The following is a 19154-nucleotide window of genomic DNA, read 5'->3' on the forward strand; positions in this document are numbered from 1 at the left end:
AAGTTGTTGGTGCTCTGCCTTTCTCAGCAGAGGTCAGAGTCTCTTGGGGTGATGTCCCCTGCAGGTTTGACCTCCGACTTACCCACCTGGAAATCTGACTGCCTTGTGTAAGGTAACATCCTGCAGCTGGAGGCAGCTCATTAGGGCAGCACATGTCCTGTTTTTCAAAGTTTTCAGTTTGTGCAGCATATTTTGTTGTTGCCTGGTTTGGAACTCCAGGTTTTGGCTTTGTGCCTTTCTACAATTAGTTGAAGCACTGCTGCAAGGTGATTCACTATTTTTAACTAAGAGTAGTAGAAAATTTGGGTGTTTGTTCAAAAGCAATAATTAAGATAATAGTTCTTTTAGGGCACTCTTCTCAGCATTGTGACTTGCATCATGAGAAGGAAGATGCTTACTTGTGTCAGGGAGGAGCTGCGGGGTGGAGGCTGGACTGGCATAGCAGAAGGGTTACTTTTTTATTTTTCTTCTGCCTTTCTTGGTGAAACATGAAGTCTTTTTTATTTTAAAAAAGTTTCTGTTGTTTTCTAAACGTTTCCCTAGCCCCCAGTAAATGAAATTGAGCAAAGATACTGTCTTGAAGAATGGTGATGTTAACTGTTAACTAGTACGGCTGTATATCATTGCAAGGCTCTGTACGTTTTGTTTTTTTTGACTGTTTGTGAATGTTTGTAGATATCCAATTGCTATGCATTTGCTTGAGAATTCAGTACTGAAGTAGTAGATGACTATCTTGTGGGCTAATTTGCTTGTGTACAAAATACAAATGATTTTTGAGGGAAGTGGCATTGTTTGTTTACTCATCATATGGGTTCTGGCCAGTACTTTAATATTTATGCCTCTAAACCCACTTGTTAAACATAAACAATTAAGGTGAGGCAGAAACAGTACTGAGATATGCTAGGAACCTTAGCAAAATCTGATCAGATGCTTAAAAAGCAGCAAAAGATCCAAATGTGTTGTTGATGGGAGATGCGGGTTCTGGAGCCATGATGTGAAGGTTGAGGGGGTCTGTTAAGTTGCAGTGTCTTAGCACTGGAAGCATTAAAAGTATCAAATTGTGACCATGAAAGCAAAATAATGCCAACAAAATTTGCAATTCAAAGTAACATAAGTTTGATGTAATGACAAAATAAACATCAACAAAGAGTTTTATAATTAATTCTATAAATTGGCAACAGCACTTCTATAAATTATGGATCTGAACTGCTTTTTAAATATTCCCTGAAAAAAAACTGCGAGCTATCATAGGTATTACGGTTGTGTGTGTATATACATATGTATGTAATCTATTCATGCAGATATCTCTACATATACATATTAATATGAACACACGCACATTATATATATATGCTTTTTAAAGCTCGTCAGTTCTTAAAAGGGTTAAGCGGTTTTAAAATTACCTCAACCCACTGCTTAAACATTGTTGCCTTAATTAATAGCTGCTAACATATGAAGGGCTTGTCTTGGCTCTCAGAGTGTAAAAAAAAAAAAAAAAAAAAAGAGCAGCATGTCACAGAGCTCCATGTACACTGTTTCTTGTCTACTGCCATTAAAATTAATCATTGTGGCTAAGACCTGAAAGGTTTGTTATTTCTGGTACAAGTGGACATACCAACACCTGTAACTTCTCCTTGCGTAGCATATTGTCTGTGGGTTTTTTTAAAAGGAATTTCATGGGGTTTTTTAATAAAAAGGGATGGCTAGTGATACTTGTTACTGATTTAGCATTTCTGAATGCATTTTGCAATGAACAAATATGGGATGAAACTTTCAACAGCTACTTATTAATTTAGCTTAGCCAGAGTGAAAGCTAGTCCTTTCCAAACGACGAGTTGGAAGTATTTTGGAGGACTGCCACTACCCACGAGCCAATATGCAAAGCAGTGTTTCTATAATCCGTTTTCCAGTGCTAAAAAAGTTTGTCCCTTTTGCCAAGTGGAGAGAGTGCATAAACTTGGAGTGGAGGTTGGGGAAGAACTTCACAACTCTCCCTGTATTAATTACTTCAAGTAATCAACACAAATTTTTCTTACCTCTTTCTTTACAGACAAGACACCACCTTCTAGTACATAGCGTTGTTGCACCAACACACAGTTCTGTTGTCCACACAGTACTTTATAGTATCTATGTAACCAACACAGATTTTTTTTTTTAATTTTTTTTTAATTCTGAATTTGGTGAATTTTCCTTTCAAGTATCGTTGTTGCTTGTATTTGATGTTCCCATTCCCAAATTTGATGTATATGCAGGCTGAAACCCCATAGCTTGTTGCAGTTAGGTCATGCACCGGGCGGTTCAAACAGCAGTTGGGCAAAACAACTTGGAAACTCTGCAACTGATTAAACATGGTGCCATTTCAAAACCAGTTTTGCACTGACTTGGTTGCCTGCAGTAGCAGGGACCATGACTTAACAGCTGAGGAGATCTTTTCCAAACCAGACCAGGGAGGATACAGGAAAGCAAAGATGGTAGCGGGTGAATCCTTGGGACGGCGGCGTTGTCGGACTGGCAGGCAGTGTTCTGCTCGAATGGCAGATCTGGCTTACCACAGTGCTTAAGTCCATAACAAACTAAGCGTGGTCGTGTGTGGAATGGACAGTACGATGAGTTTTGCGCAGTGTCTGGCTTGTGATCTTTAGTCTCTGTGTTGAGATTGTTGCGGACTGCTGTAACTTTGGTTCTGCTGGTACAGGGAGTGCAGGCAGGAGGGCACACCAAGCTGCTGCTGACAGGGGAGTCTAAGGGAAAGGAACAACTATTCTGAAACTTGGAAGGCAAAGTTGTGCTGAAATTAAATGATGACATTTAGCCGTGGTTAGAACTCCCAGAAATATTTCTGTTCCCTCCCTAACCACTTGTTTTTGCAGCAGCAGCTCCGCTGTGGAAGTGCGAAACCTTTTCCACACGCAGCTAACATGAAGCAGGCCACGAACATAGAGGCCAAAGCATGCAGCGTGACCTTCACTGGCTGAGAGGTGCGTAATTCCCCCTGAACTTGTACCGTTTTTCAGCTCCTGGTAGTGCGAGTGGGGCAGGTTGTGTGTCATCCACCCACTCTTCCCTGTGCTCTTCTCTGTACACAGCCCCACGGCATGCTATTGTTAGGCAGGAACGCTAATTGCTGGTATTTCAAGGCTCCTATCTTCTTATTGCTAAAGCCTGTAACAATAATCACAGCCTATATTCCCCATCTCTAGGCATCAAGGAAACAAGATATGATCATAGGCAGTGTGCTAATGTAATTGTAGTATATAGAATATGAGCTTTTTCTATGTAAACACAGGCCTGGCCACATCCTATGATAGCTCTTCCTACACTCCATACGATGGCTGTTCCTAGGCTCACCGCTCATTATGTATACATCTACCCTTGTCATAACACCACCTCTGAAACACTCACACCGTTTGGTCCTGCTGCATAATGTTAAGAGGGTGGAATTTTAAATTGAAAAAGGCTGTTTAAGTAATGTCAGCAGCCTGACTAATTTCACAAAAGGAAGGAAATTCAAAGTTAAGGCTATGGTATATTCTTATCTAGATGCCTGAAGATTTCTGTGCATGACAATATGCCCCTAAAATTCAGAGCTGTCCCTTATGTCTTTAATTTCTCCCATTGTGTGTCTCCTTTTTTTATTAAACATCAAAGTGAATTCACAACAGAGAGTCAGCCTAGAATTTAATCCTCTAAATACCTTGAAAATAGAGGTTTAGACTAGAAGTACCAATATATACCCTTAAAACTTCAGTGTAACATAAAAGAGATTCTAATCACAACAGATCATTACAAAGAAGAGTAAACCACTTTAAAAAAATTAAGTGTCTTAAATATAATAAAAAGGAATAATTAAGAATCAAACAGGAAGCTGCTGTTCTGACAATTTAATGATGCTGAATTGGACTGAAAGAATTGGCTTTGCCATTAAAAGGCAATGAAAATCTGATAATTTCAAAATGGCACTAGGATCGGATCAAGTGTTGTTTTTTGGTTTGGTTTGATTTTTTTTTTTTTAAATCAAATGCAGCAGAACAGACAGAAATGGTCGAATTCACCTTAGAAAACCTTGGAGTGTTTTGGATTCCTACTGCTGCCTGGGGCTGAAGCTCTTATTTTATCAGACCTGCTTAACATCTTTAGACTCAGGTCTTCCTGGGAATTTATTACCAGGTGGAACCTGTGGAAAGTCATGTGGCAGCCCTAATTGCCAAATAGCATAATAAAATATTGATGTTCTTTCATTCTTATTTCTTTAAAAAAAAAGGGGGGGAGGCATTTACATAACAGTATCTGGGGCATTATAGCCGATTACACTAGTTTTCACTGTGTGGAACATATAAATGAAAGTAGAGTAGACGATGTGCTTTGGGTCTCAGTATATAAGCACAGAGATATGCATCCAAACATTTAAAATCAAGCAAGCTAATCTTATAAAATGCTCGCAACAACTGTACACCTGATTTGCACAGGCACTTACCATGACTGACCATGTATGTGAATTACAGCCATTTATTTACTGTTACTCATTTTCTGAGCATTTGTGTCTTACGGCTGAGCAAAACTAGGTGCACAATTACAAGCATTTCATAGATTGCACCATTAGATTTTTAATCGCCAGAGGAGCAGTTTTGGTATTTTCTACCTGAGAATCTTAGGAACCAAACTTGGCAAATTGCTGTGATTTGTATTGCTGTGGAGAAAGATGTGATTAATAACAATCAGTTGGTATGTATTTATACTGTAGAAATAAATCCAAGAAGGTGAGATAAAATTATCCGTTACAAGAAATCATCTGTACAGTGAGAAAATACCCATCTTAGACATCAACAGCATCTAACTGGAACGTGAAGGCAAAGCGTTAAAACACAATAAGCAAGTAGAAACAACACAGAGTCAACAGTTGTGTGTTCCATCCTTGCACGCTCTTCTGAAGCATCAGCGAAATCGTCTGCGTTGCTTTCCTCTACGCTGTTCTTATGAGTGCTGAATGGTATACATGCTACAGAAAGTAGTGTTTTGTGTGTGCTGATCCCGCTTCTCTCTGAGCTCTCCGAATTAAGTACGTGATCACTATACATTCAAACATTATGGACTAAAACATCAGCTATTACGAAGCGGGATGGGTCCTTTTACATCAGTGGCCCATAGCTCAGACTATTTCAAGGTGTGGAGAACTCATAAGCGTCTTGTCACCTATAAAAACTGTACGACAACCAACCAACAACAACAAACCCCCCCAGACCCCAGCCTGAGGCTGAAGCCCGAGTGCGTGGCAGGTTGTGCGGAGCAGCAGAGCCTGCCTGCCGACTCCTGGTGTGCTGCTGCCATCCTGTGGCCAGCCGGGCTGCCGTCACCCGGTGTGCCGGCAGGTACCTGCTCGCCCCCTGCGCGGCTGCGGAGGTGACCAAAAATAAGCTCGTGGGCTTTCCCTGTTTTCTTGCGAAAGGGACGCTGTAACCTGCCGCCTCCTCTGCATGGTTTGCTGTTACCAGTCTTGGTTTGATTTCTGCTTGATGAACCGCAGAGATAAGTAGTAGAAAAGCAGGAAGCTGCAAACGATGCCAGCCAGGACGAGATAGCTTACGTAGAGAGGATGGGAGTCCAGGTCCAGAGCCTGAGTGACCTGTAACCAAGGATAATGAAAAATTAGGAACGGACACAAAATTTTCATGCTGGATCGGTGAAGTGTGTTTGACCTGTGAGCTTCCCTGGCCCCTGCCGCCTTTTCCCTTGGTTTCCAGCTGGATGTGACTTCGAGTGGTTTGACAGCTGGTTACAGCTACGCTATGTCTAGGGGCTGCGGGATTTCAGAGGAATACAGTTCAGCTTCTGAACAATTTCAGCAAGCACGTAGTTGGGGCTTGTGTATAAAATAGTTGCCTTTTATTCTTTTCTTTTTTTTTTTTTCTTTTTTTCTCTTCCACTAAAAAGAAAGGAGTGACTGCTGTAGGGATATCTGTAGGGACAAATTTAAAATATACCAAGTGTAACGTGACTTCACGTATTGATTTCGTGCTTGCCAAATTTGAGGCCTACAACATATACTTAAATATGATGGGCATATAAATAGCATTCTAATTAGTTATCAAATGTTTGTAACAATTTTCATTAGTGACTTACAAGTTTCCCTGGTATTTGAAATGTAGTATTTCCAACAGTCATTTCATACGTGAGGTCAGTGAACTGAATTTGCATCATGCCTTGAAAATTCCATCTGAGAAAAGAGATTTTAGAAACCCAAAATGGAACTGGAAAAAAAATGGCAGAAAGAAAGAAATTTATATACTTACACAAAACGTACTTGAGACCTCAAAAACTGCTGTGTTGCTACCAAATACAGCCGGTTTCTCTAATTTCTTGACAACAAGAGGCTGTAAATGTGTAACAGCTTATTATTGGACAAAATGGCAGATATACTTTATATTATTATGTGGAGATGGAAAATTAGGAGAGAGCTAATACCTATATCCATCAAACTCCCCCTGTCAACTAGGTCTCACTGGAGCTCAATCTTCATCTACTGAATGTAATTCTTTTACTGAAAAATTTAGCAACCATGTAAGAATCAAGCCTTTCACCAGTGCTTTTTTGACCAAACTTGTTACCTCATTTTCAGATGGAGAAACAGATGTAAAATGAATGATCTGCCTCCACCGTCACCTCCGAAGAAGGTAATTGCAAAGGTAGGAATAAAGCTGAGTTTTCCTGCACAGGACACATTCAGCCTCACAACAACCAGTCGCTGATGAAAACCACTGATGTTTCAGTTTGGAGGGATGGTAGGAGCTTTGTCTTACCTGTCCAGAGGTTTTCCAGGCTTATCACAAAACCACCACTCAGGTAGAACGATGTGAAAAGGACATTGCCAAAGAAGGCTGAGAGCTGTAACGTTGGCAGCAGTGCTGCCACCCAAAGTGCCATCGCCCGGGCACTATATACAGCCAGCCACACCGAGAGGAAGTTCAGCAGGAAATGTTCTGGTTCAGGGATGAGGTTTGCCAGCCAGTAGATGGGAACCCCGTAAATTATAACAAAAGCGCAGTGCTCTGGGAGCTCCCCCAAAATCTGTTCAGGAAGAAAAAAGAAAAAAAGAGAGAGAAAAATAAGTTGAATGATAATCACAAAACCTTCTGAGATGGCCCTCCATGTACCTATAGACTGTTTATGAAAACTACAGGAAATAATTCCTTAGAATGCAGTCACCTCCCTGTTAGGTGTTGTCAGTGACATGCAGAAACAATCCACAACAAAAACTGAAATCCTCACTAATCTTTTCTCCAGTTGTGACAATTCCTATAACTAATTGTTAAAATGAGAGGATTCTTGTTACAGATTAGATGTCTTGTTTTGTAACAGTTTTGGCAGCTTCTAAGAATTCAAGATGCTTTCTGTGAGCACTGGTGCGCTTGATAACAGTAATATTGTTACTGACTCATTGCAACTGTATGTTTTGTCCACGTTGGTTGAACCTAGTGTGAGATCAAATTTGAAGCAAATTTGGCTGTTGGTCACTTCCCCGCTTTGTCCCAAAGGCAGTCCAGTTAGTAACTACTCAACTCTTAGTAAAACAAAAACATGCTTAGGATTTTCTCAAATATATAAAGATATGTATAGAGTATTATGATTATTTCTTCCAAAGAGGGTTGCTACTATCCTCTAATACTAAGGTTGTAACAAATTACATCGATTTCTCTATGAATAATGTGCAATCTTTGTGACACAATGCAAAGAATATTTTTCTCTGGCAACCACTAATAAGCATTTAAAATCTTATGCAGAAATGGAAACCTAAATTACAGATGCCATGGCAGGCAGAACTCATCTAACAGTGGCAACATCACAAAGAAGGGATTATTCTAAACCCTTGTGAAAAGAGAATGTAATTTTTTAAAAGTTCTAATTTATTTCCAGAAACTCTGGCTCTTTATGCACTTAATACAATTGTTTGTCTCTGACCAGTATAGGCCCAAACAGCTACTGGAAATGTCACAGTTTGCATTTTGTCAGTTCTGTTTTACCTTTGCTTTAGCATTTAACACGAATATTTTGTTTTACAGATCAAGACATGTAATCAAACTTTCAAAGATACTTCAGCAAATGAACTATGCAGGTATGTAAAACTGTCTAAACCCTTAAATTTGGGTTTGGGATTTCTCAAATTCTGGCCAAACAACCCAGTGAAAGATTCTTCTTTGGCTTTTCTGGGGTGGGATGTCAGCCATGACTTATGGCCACAGATCTAAAGTAGCGTGAGGTTTAATCCATTAATGCCAAGGAAGCAAGAACTGATAGCCTTAGCTGGCAGACACAAAAGAACAAAGTCTGATATGAATGTGATCATTTATACAACAAAGCTTTGGTTTGTTTGTGTTTTTTAATGTTAAAGCCAGCTGTTTGTATTTCCTGGCAACAAAACCAATTACCTTAGCAAAGAAGTATGGGCTAACAGAGTACATTCCATCTTCCAAGTCATGATAAAGCATAGCTCTTTCTGAATGACCTGCAGGGTGGGAACAAACAGGTTAGTTTTATTCTAGGTTTGCATTAATTAGTATAATTTTTTCATTGATTTAGGAATTTTCTGATTTTGATTGCTTGTAACATTTCCAAGAAAACTGACACTTACATTTGGCAATAACATCCAAAATCACTGTGAATGGGATTAGTGCACCTATCATGTACAACAGCGCTGTTGTGTCACGAATAGAGAGTCTGGTTTTCTCATGGCCATAGTACAAAAATCCAATTAATAATGACATGAGAAGGGCCTCAAATCCATGGATTAATAATGTTGAAAGATCTCTGAAGTCATTGGAGACTTGACGACTAGGAAAACAGCAACATTGATATTCAGATATGTTGCCCCAAACACTCTGCTAAAATCAATTCATGGAACTTGCTAACTTTGGACAGGAGTTGGGCTGTCGGTTTCTGTAAAGGATTTTACCTAATCAAAGCTATTGAGCATCTGTAGCTGCATAGTATTTCAGGTATGAAATGATGAAAGCTTGAAGGAAGGCAATGGGGGTGGGAAGGTCTGATTTCAGAGACTTACTTCAGTTATAGAAGTCTCTCTGTTAAGGACCTGTAGCGTACGCTAACAACAGCTGATACTGGCTCTGACGTTCTACATGTATTAAACCAGTTGATCATGTTTCTTTTGAGTACACAAGGATGAGACCCAACTACAATGCTCATCTATGCTGGCTATAATCAGTGAGGCCTCCTGGCTTCAAATCTGAGGCAGAGGTGTGAGGATGGCAACGCCTGAGCCTACCACATGGCTGCCTGGGCTTGCTGAGGGTTGAGTCACCATGCTTTGGCACGGGTATCAGGATGGCAGTACCCAAAATCGGGACACAAGGAGGCATCTGGCTGCTGTCCTGCTTGGGGCGGGGCGGGGGGGGGGGCTGGGGTGAGCTGGTATAGCAACACCTCTGCTCTATGGCTTGCTCAGGCCTAGCGCTAGCTCTGCACTTTCAGCAGGCACTCAGTTCTCATTTTGTGCTTCTTTCTTATGCTTTAAAATACAAATGGGCATGATACATAACTGTTCGTGATCGAGATAAGGTTACCTTAATAATATAGTGAACTGCTTTAAGACTCCTGGTAACTGATCACTTGAATGGTGAGGCATGTCGATAGCCTCTTCTGAATGTAAATGGGACCTGCTCAAAAGAAAAGAGAAAAAAACCTGAAATTATCATAGGCTGTAGCTGTTATTCCAGATCTGCTGTATGACACTCTTTTCTTTACCTTTGCTTGCTGAATGTGGTTGCAACGTTATCTCCTTCAGTAACTTTCCATAAGAAATCATCAAAATCTTTGACTTTTTCTAGGAACAAATTGGCAAGAGTATTTGCTCTTTTTCGGCTTTCCAGCTCCTTTTCTGTGGTCTGTTTATTGATACTGGTCAAATCAACTGCAAGACATTATTTCACATGAGTCCCTGTGCTATAGATGTGATAAATTTGTGATGTGTTTAGAATCAGAGATTTCATTGTGAACAGAGTACAATCTGTGTGCATGCATTAAGTTACAATGGTTAAAACTTTATCAGTTACTTTAGGTAATTAGAGAAGAGCAGATTGTTAATGTGTATTTTGTCTTGGGAGATGTTTCTTATCTAGTCATTCAATGAATCACTGAGAGATTTCATAATTGCCTATTATAATATCGCAAACTACTATTTCAGATTTTTCTAAATTTAATAGTGGCTTGAGAGGGGTGCTGAGAATAAACAGTTTGAATTTCCTTCCTGGCATGTAGGCATTTACAATCTGGTATGTGACTTTGACTTAAATCACATGTTTTTTCTCCATCTGCAAAATGATAGTTATCTTTTTTTGTATCTTACAGAGGTGCCATAAACTTTATCTGATATTGAGAAAGCCCAAGAATAATATTATCCAAGGACAACATAGTGGCAGCAACAATAGTTGACTTAGCGTTATTTTTTTTTACTTAACAAAATGATTTTTTTTAATCTAAACTTTTAATAGTATTTTCCAATGCTGACCTTCAGTGTAGAGTGACAATACCTGATGTTTTGCAGATGCTTTCTGAGAGAGCTATCGCTGCACATCTCGTAACTCCTTACATTGGGCTGATCATCTCTGTTCAGCCACTCTTCAGCAGGAGTCCATCAGAAATGGGTTGCAACCTGCCCTACCTCTTCCATTCTGCCATGGTCTCCTGTTTCTCTATTGGACACACAGCCAGCATTTGTGCATTTCTGTCAGGTGCTCCTTCGTGCTGTGGCATCCTCTACCATCCTGTCCCATTTCCACCTTCCTGCTGCCCATATTTCTCTTCTCTTCCTATGGGTACCTATTCTGTGCATACTGCTAAATGATCTTCCACTTCCCTTTCTCATCCCTCCTGCCTCCGTGTTGTAGGGGTTTGTCTCTGTAACCACAGGCTGTAGCTACAAGTTTCCCCAGGACTGCCTCAAGTCCTCCCTTCCCATACAGGGGTGCTGCAAGCCTTCCTCAGGCTGTGCTTGGCTGAGGACTGCTATGAACCATGATGGTGACAAAGGTCTTTTCGCAGGGCTTGACATTGAGGTTAACTTCTGTTTATCTTTGCACAGCTGATACGAGCTGACACTGCCTGCCACATAGGCACAGCTGAAGAGGTTACTCCAGAGCACTGAGGTTGGTGCCTGTACAAGGTTTCCTAGCCAACTTGAGTGCAAAGACCTAAGGGCTGGAACTGAACCAACCTCTGTGGTAAGAGACTACTGCCGTTAGATTAACAGGGCCAGATTCCCTTTGCAAGTTGCAAAAAACAGAAGAGGAACAGACTTGGAACCATGTAGTTAACTTTCTTTGAGAAGAGGAATAAAAGGATGGTTGTTCTGGGTTTGGTTTTTTGCCCTTCCGAAGTGCTCTGTTGGGCAGCAGTGCTCTTTCCCATTTACTGTTCCAGGTGTGTGTTATTCCTCACCCTGGGAAACTAGCTTCCCACATTTCTTGATTCAGAAGTCAGAGAACTGGCTACAGAAAGCAATTGATCAGTTCATCTATATGCCTTTCAGTAAGGGTAAAAGTTTCAACCACCTAAAACATGGGAATAAGTGTGCTAAACATGTGGAAGAGTTGCTACACCTGGCAGAGTTAGAAGGAGGATTATTTAAAATTGATTTTGTCCGTACCTCTTGTTTTTGTTACATTTCCTGCACTGACAAATAAGGATCTTATTAAAACCTGAACTTGCTATAGTATTGATTTAAGTCAGTTATAAGGCATTTCTAAGACAGCTATGGTCAATAAAAATCAATGTTAGCTAATACACTTATGAAAGCGAATGATTTCCAGTAACCTTTTTTATGGCAGTGCTTGATACTAACCATAGAAATCTGCTGGATTGCTGTACCTTGGGCAGGGATAGCCTAGTTCTGTGAAATACGGGACCATGTCTCTAGCTGTTCCAGAATAGACAGTGACTCCAGAAGTCATCAGAAGAACTAAATCAAACAGTTGGAAGATATCTGACCGGGGCTGATGAAGTGAAAGAAGAACTAATCTTTTTCCTTTGGCCAGTCTGGATAATGTTATCACAAGGTTATGTGCAGTAAAACTGTCCAGTCCAGATGTGGGTTCATCAAGTATGAGTATTCCTGCCAAAGACAATAAGTTTAGCTGTGGAAAGCAGCATGTTTGATTTGGAAAACATGTTCTAAGTGAAATGGTGCTGGTGCATGAAATTGCACAGATATATTCCTTCTTTTTTAAAGTCCAAAGTATATTTCATATCAGCATCACATAATATTCAACTATGGCAATTTCTTGCACTATCTTACTGAACATGATGACCAAGAGTAATTATTTTAAATCTTATCTTGCTCTCACTGGAAACAAGATTATTTTTTTTTATTATTTTTCATTGGGATGCAGATTTAGGTTCCTTACTAAATTTACATTCTTCTCTGCAGTTTTTGCACTTTGTACAAATATCAGGTACATGAATATTAATAAATACAATAGTATTAGTTTTGTATCCTGCCTACTTGAAATATTTTAACCTAAATGCTTGATATTTAAATCTCTTGCATTATTCATGTGTAAATACTCACACACTATTAATTTATATAGCTCTTCCTCCCAACCTGTGCTCTATTTTGCACCTATTTGCACATATATATGAAGAGATATGTATATGTTTGGAATTTTTTTGTTTGTTTTGCAATTGGCTGTTACAAACTTGAAAGAGTTTATTATTTTGCAGTGTTTGTGTTATTATAGAACCTAATGACCTCAATCAGAGCAAGGCAATTTCTGTACACAGACACATAATGTGTCCGTATACTGACACATAACACGTTTGAAATGTAAAGAAAGCTTTACTTATTTTTCCTAGAACTAATTATTTTTTTACTTAAGTACCAGCACATCTATTCCTGAGCATCACTTCTTACAAAAAAAAGACTTCTGCTTTCCCCATAATTACAAAAATGTAAGTTTATACAAGCAAAAAATTCTTAGATCCATTTCCCAGTGGAAGAGCTGATCGGAAATCTTGCTCAACAAGAGGCTCAGCCAAGATTATTAGTGCTTTTGAGATTCCATATATATATATGAGAGAGAGAGATATACACACATATTTATATGTGTGTGTGTGTGTGTGTGTGTGTGTGTGTGTAAAAGCAGATAGGGGATTCAATCCTGCAAAATCAAGTGTGGATTTAGCCTCATGTTTTGCTTCTGCTGAAGATGATGGAAATTTCTAGTTCACCTGCGGCATGAGCCAGCCACGTCAGTGAGTTGCACAAGACCACAATGACTGACTATGCAGCCAAGAAAATGACCTTCCCTGTTAACATTGCACATGTAAATGGGCTGGGTTGGTGGAAAGGAAAACAATCCCGATGTTATAATAGGCCAGCAGCCTTCCAAAGTAACTTGTGGCATGCGGTCAGATAAAAACCAAACCTCATACTGATATGCACAAACCAGAGCACTGCTGTGAGGGTGACTTCAGGCAACTTTCAGTAGTCTGTGTGATGGTGGCTTTAGAGAGCGGTGGGTGAAGGCTCCCAGGGGGGCTCTGCCTGGCTCTGTCACTGCTGCTGCATTGGCAAAGGTGACAGAAGTGAGAGTGGGCTAGCTCCTGAACCGCTCCATTTACAGAGTTATTACTGTAATAATTACATTATTATCTGTGATCAGCACTGATTTCAATTTAAGCAAATGGGCCAGCACCCAGTCACTGTGCCTAACTTTGCTATGGGGAGGTAACTTCTGGCAGAGGGTGGTGCAAGATCTGTTAAGTGTCCTGAGTATGAACTCCCGAAGCTGCCCCAGGGACAACTGTGTGTATGACTCTTCCCTGAAAGCTCCTGTCTTCATTTACTGCCCCATTTCCCCCAGTGGTCTGTAGTGGGCACAAGGAAGGTGTCAGGGTTTTGCTCACCCGGGTTCCAGAGCAGCTGCACACCGATGCTCACTCTCCGCCTCTCGCCTCCCGAAACACCGCGGAGGTACTCATTCCCTACCCTGGTGTTTGCACACTGACGCAGGCGTAGTTCTGCTATAACGTCTTCTACCTGGGGGTAGAACCGTAGATAAAGCTGAAAATATGATTAATGCAGTTAAAATTCATCTGGATATTTCAGTGCTATCTGATCAAGAGAGACTTGAAAACAAATCTTGATTTTAGAGATAACATTTAAAAAGGCTCAGCGATCAGCAATTTAGTTCTTCTTTCAGCCTCTCTAATGCTTTCTCTAGATTGTCATTTTTTACGAGCTTTGGAACAATTGCTGGTTTCTATCTTGAAAGAAGAAAAAGGTTTATAATTCATAATCTACATAAAAAAATGCCAGATTAGCTGTTCTGACTCCAAACACACAGGATCTCTTGGATAATTCCTGTCAGACACATTTTTGACAACTTTATTTTTTTCCAACAGCTTAATTACCCTTTTTTTCCTTTGTGAGTCTGAAAAAAACTTTGGAAGGCGCAGTTTGGCAACGAACAATAGCGTTTCTCTGACAGTCAGGTGGGGGAGCAGTCGGTCATCCTGCCGCACGTGTGCGATGCATTTCTTAACAAGCTGGGGAGTGCTGGGTTTGTTATTGATCAGGATTTGACCTGACTTGATTTTGCCTCCATGATCCCGGCAAGTTATCACGTCAAGCAAAGATGTCTTTCCACCAGCTAGAAAATCAAAATTGAAAATGAAATTAATTTCCAGGGGATTATTTTGAAAAGTTGATTTAGTCACTGACAGAGGATAGAAGTTTTTGTTCCCTAATATCTTTTCCCCAACCCTTCCTGAAGCTTTTCCAAAACCGCAGAGGCAGAATGGTCTTGAAAGAAAATGCTGACACCCGACGACAAGCTCATGTTCAGGAAATCTCTCTCCTCTGGAATGGAGTACATGGCTTTAACCTTTGTCATTTCTCAGCAGGCTTGGGTAGTTGGGCATTGAGGATAGCTCCATAAACTCAAGAAGCAGGATCTCTTTGTCCTCTTGTTACCTCTCTTTCACTTTTGGAACATAAGTGAAAAGTAGTATCCTGTACTGGCTACAGGGCTGGCAACGAAATGCTCGGCAAGAGCTTGCTTTGTGGAGGGAATTGTGAATTCAGAAATGGCAGCTGGAACAGCTGAATGACTAAGGCGCTGAATGATTATACAGACAATAAAAATCTTAATCATGATTGAAATAAAAATTATTATGACTTAAATAAGACAAAAAGTCATTTAATTAAGAAAAGCTGGCTCATACTCAGAGGTAAGAGAAGTAAAACAATGAAAACAAAACCTGATTTGGAATTAAACAGCAAATGAATTTTTCCTTTTTGCTGTATGATACTGTATGTAAACACACAGAGCGCTCTTATTATGATTAGATGTCATTTATTTCTAGTCTCCCTGTTGAAAGATTAACTCCACACTTGTTTCTTAATATATACATTTTAAAAAAGAAACCCATCCATCTGTAAACCACGTATTGCTCTATTTAAGAGTGACATATTGATTGCCATTGACAATGTGAAACCCATCAGCAGTTTAATCCATTTTACTAAGGCATTTGATGAAATAGATGATAAACAGCTTTTAAAAATAGTTTGACTAGTTTGCTGAAAGGGGTTTGTGCTCAATGTATGTTACCTTACAAAGGTGCTATATCTATAACTCAATATGTTATTTCATCACAAGCTTTTCCCTTTATTATCAGGAGAATCTCTAAGGCACAACTTCAATTACATTAAGGATATGTGCTAAGAAAAAATTCCCATGGCAATGGGGAAGAAAAACCTCTTTTGTAGAAATAAAGTTAAAACTTCTTTGGCAAATATGCCTTGCCTTTGAGAGAGAGCATCTTCACTGAATCACTGAGCTAACCTGATGTAAGAGTCTAGTGGAGACACAGCATGGGGGTTTTTACCTCCAAAGTATGTGTACTTTTTACTTCAGTTTAACAGGTCACGTATCTACTTCTTATCCCCCTAGATGAGCTTAGACTCAACTAACCACATGGGGTAAAGGCCATCTCTCCATTAGTCAACCTCACCTTGGAGAAGATTAAACCAGTCCCACCAGAAAATGAACGGGGGGAAAAAAAGATGCAAGAAAGCAGAGACCCATTTTAAAGCTAAACAGAAGAGGAACTGTCTTTTCTTCTCCTTAAGTTTCTCTTAATTCAAATGCTGTATTTTATCCTGTTAGAATTGTTTCAATCTGAAGGGAATTCCTCCTTATGGCTATGCAACTTGCCACTGATCTTACAGGGTCTGGCCTCACTTGTCTGCTGTGTTACTGGGTAAGGTCTGCAGTTGGCCTGTTTTGAATCTGAGCCATGAAGCTGATTCATGTCTAGCAGAGCTGGGACCGCAGGCCACAGTTATGACAATACCCCACTACCCCTCAGGAAACAAACAGCAAATGTGTACAAGTCATAACAAAATTGGTTTTGAAAATAAATTTTAATTTTTTTTCCCCAGTATCATTCTTTGTTTCCTCATACTTTGTTTCCTCATACATTTTAAAGAATGTATTTAAGTGACACATTTCCAATAGTTGTTTCTCAACTAGATTTTGGCATTCAAAAGACTGCAGAGTATTGCTCTGGGCTGTATACATTTTATCTGAGAGTTGGTCAATTAATCAGATTTGGTTGCTCTTACCAGTGCTTCCTATAATAGCTAGCATCTGACCACTTTGAACTTTTAAATTCAGATTCTGGATTATTGACACATGAGAATGGGGATCCGATTTCCAGGTCCATGGCATTTTCATCTGCGCAAGTTTTTCATACCAGGGAATCTGGGATGCCATGTTAACCTAACAGAAAGAAACAAGTCCCTTCAATTCAAACAATAAACTATTTAGCAATAACTATCTTCAAAGTTACAGTGTTACAAGCAGAGAATAGGTTAAAATAATATTGTTAATCTTCAGTAATACATGGAAGAAAGTTCTTTTACAGCCAAGTATGGTTTTCATGCTTTGCTGCTTATTTTGTTAATCACTAAAGCTATCTCTGCCCCATGTTACTTTGGTAATTTATTGCTATTGTAAATTTTAAACATTTAAAATTTTTAATACAATTTGAAATTATGCAAAATTGAAAATGGTGAAATCTACTTCAGATGCCATGGTTGTGCAAAGGGAGATGAAAAATTTCACTGGTTCCCTGAAATCCTCCTTGTTAGTCACCTTCTCTTTGTCTCCTGCATACTCATTCTTGCCAGCAAGGGCTCCCACCATCCCTAGCTGGACAGAAAGTCCCTCTGCCCCAGCCCTCAGAGGAATAATTTGGCTCAAGACTGAGAAAAAACAGAGCCTAGAAACAGACCTCTCTTCCTGTCTTATCCTCTAGCTTTACTAGATATATTTACGGTGGAGGGTTTAGCCTGCTGTCAATATTGCAGCCAAGAGCATGATTCTGCTCACAAAACTTTGTGTATTTGACTGTGCAACGGTTGTGTGAACTTTGTGTTGCAAACTTCAACTTTGGCTTTTAAAATGGCTTGCGTATAGAAAGAGGCATTGCTGGATATGCTCCCTGCTGAAGGGTGGTATATAAATTATAACTTTTACCTGGTAGTTGAGTTCTTTGACCTCGAGAATGTTTGATTTTCCACTGTATGGGAAATACAGACTGTTATCTTCTTCAGAGCAAAAAATAGTATTCTGGGCTTTGGTCTGGAAAAGTTATTAGGTTAATTACAATAGTTAATTACAATACTTAAAGTGCTGTTAAAATTTGAGTTCAGAAAAGGCAAAGCACAAAGGGAAATATATTTTATGGGATATAACAGTATTCTTGATGAGTTACCATAGTGCAAAAGTCTGAAGGGTTGAAATGAGTTATCTGTTAATCAGTGTGAAACGTACTTTGTTCTAGTGGTATGTATGAGGGCCAAACATGCTGTGCTATGCTCTTCTATTTGGCTTCAGTTTAAATGGGATCACTTTCAAAATGAAGATAAATGTCATGCCACTATAAAGAGATTGGACTCTATTTCTGAGGAAAAAATATACTGCTTCAGCAATGTTAGTCTACTGAATCAAAATGGTGCATATTGAAATTCATAAGTTATGGCAGCTAAAAATTAAGTTTCACTGAAAGTATGTTTGTTATTGTATTCCACAGGGACTTGTAACTTGGAGGCTTTACAAACAAGTAGGTGTGCAACCACGAGTACAGTCTCTTTTTATCCTCTCTTGTTTTTTAAATTCACAGTTTGTCAACTGGAACTTCGTGTTCTGAGAGATCAGTTAAAATAACAGTCTCTACTTGGCTTGGTTAACCTTTTGCATATAGTTGCAATTAAGAAGTCTTTGCTGAGGCAGCTTTGGGTTTAATTTCTGGCTTTGGGTTTTATTCCAGACAGCCATATCTGTCCCACAGCCTTGTGCCTTTCCTACGAGACAGACTCTCATTCTAGCCAAGGCAAGCGTACCTGTTCCCTGTGTAGCAGACCCTATCCTTGCCTGTGGCATCTTTAGCAGGTGGTGACCACAATCTTTGTGTGCACCTCCTACTCTCACGGCAAACAAGGCTGATTAATCTTTTCAGTCTAGATACACAGCAGAAAGCAACACGGCACCAAGCAGCCTGAAAAGCCACATGAAAGCATTCCAAGCTCCTGGCTGCCAAAGCACTCTGTGCTCTTGCTTACGTTCAACTTAATTTTTAAAAAAACAGGTAGTCCCCAGCAAATGTGGGGAGCTGGTTTTACAGCCCAAAGGCATGTCCTGGGAAAGCCAGTCCAGGCCATGCTCAGGGACTTTCTGCTCCATCCACCTATTTGAAGATGCCCTCCCTCAGCCCCACCACCGTGGCATCTGAGTGCGGCTTGCGTGGCACCAGCCTCATCCCCAGTGTGCTCTTGTGGGGGGTGAGGACGCTTTCTGCTCCCTGTTTCAGAGCTGGAGGAGGTAAGGGCTCGCTGCCTGCAAAAGTCCGGTCGGCAGGCTGGCCACCTGCCTCTCCCAGCTCCTGGGCAAGCGCTGCAGCTGCAGGACAGCTAAGCCCATCGGGTCCCTCCTCGCTCCCTGCAGGTCTCACTCACCGGCAAGCCCTCACACACTACCTGGCTCCAGCCGGCACCGTCCAGAGAGACATTTTCAGTGGCTTCCTTCATGTTGGCAGTGGAAAGTCTTGCTCCCTGCGGTGGTTTGACTATCGGCTCTTTGAAA

The 19154-nt window shown here is 40.2% G+C and overlaps 1 protein-coding gene across 2 annotated transcripts; it reads right to left on the bottom strand.

Annotated features, from left to right (window-relative positions):
• Positions 1 to 5482: 5482 nt before the first annotated feature.
• Positions 5483 to 19099, bottom strand: ABCG8 (ATP binding cassette subfamily G member 8). 2 transcript variants are annotated; one of them, XM_075497420.1, is made up of 13 exons: positions 19049 to 19099; positions 17550 to 17654; positions 16634 to 16790; positions 14419 to 14657; positions 13912 to 14044; positions 11849 to 12118; positions 9754 to 9919; positions 9573 to 9665; positions 8624 to 8823; positions 8421 to 8497; positions 6795 to 7062; positions 6118 to 6245; positions 5483 to 5620 (listed from the first exon to the last, which is right to left on the bottom strand). In XM_075497420.1, the coding sequence occupies exons 1-13, from the start codon at positions 19097 to 19099 to the stop codon at positions 5483 to 5485; spliced, it is 2025 nt and encodes a 674-aa protein (XP_075353535.1). The 2 variants fall into 2 exon arrangements, with proteins under 2 accessions (XP_075353535.1, XP_075353534.1); XM_075497419.1 differs by having other exon boundaries at positions 19028 to 19099.
• Positions 19100 to 19154: the final 55 nt, after the last annotated feature.

Source organism: Mycteria americana, chromosome 3, assembly GCF_035582795.1.
Source record: "Mycteria americana isolate JAX WOST 10 ecotype Jacksonville Zoo and Gardens chromosome 3, USCA_MyAme_1.0, whole genome shotgun sequence".
Classification (NCBI taxonomy): domain Eukaryota; kingdom Metazoa; phylum Chordata; class Aves; order Ciconiiformes; family Ciconiidae; genus Mycteria; species Mycteria americana.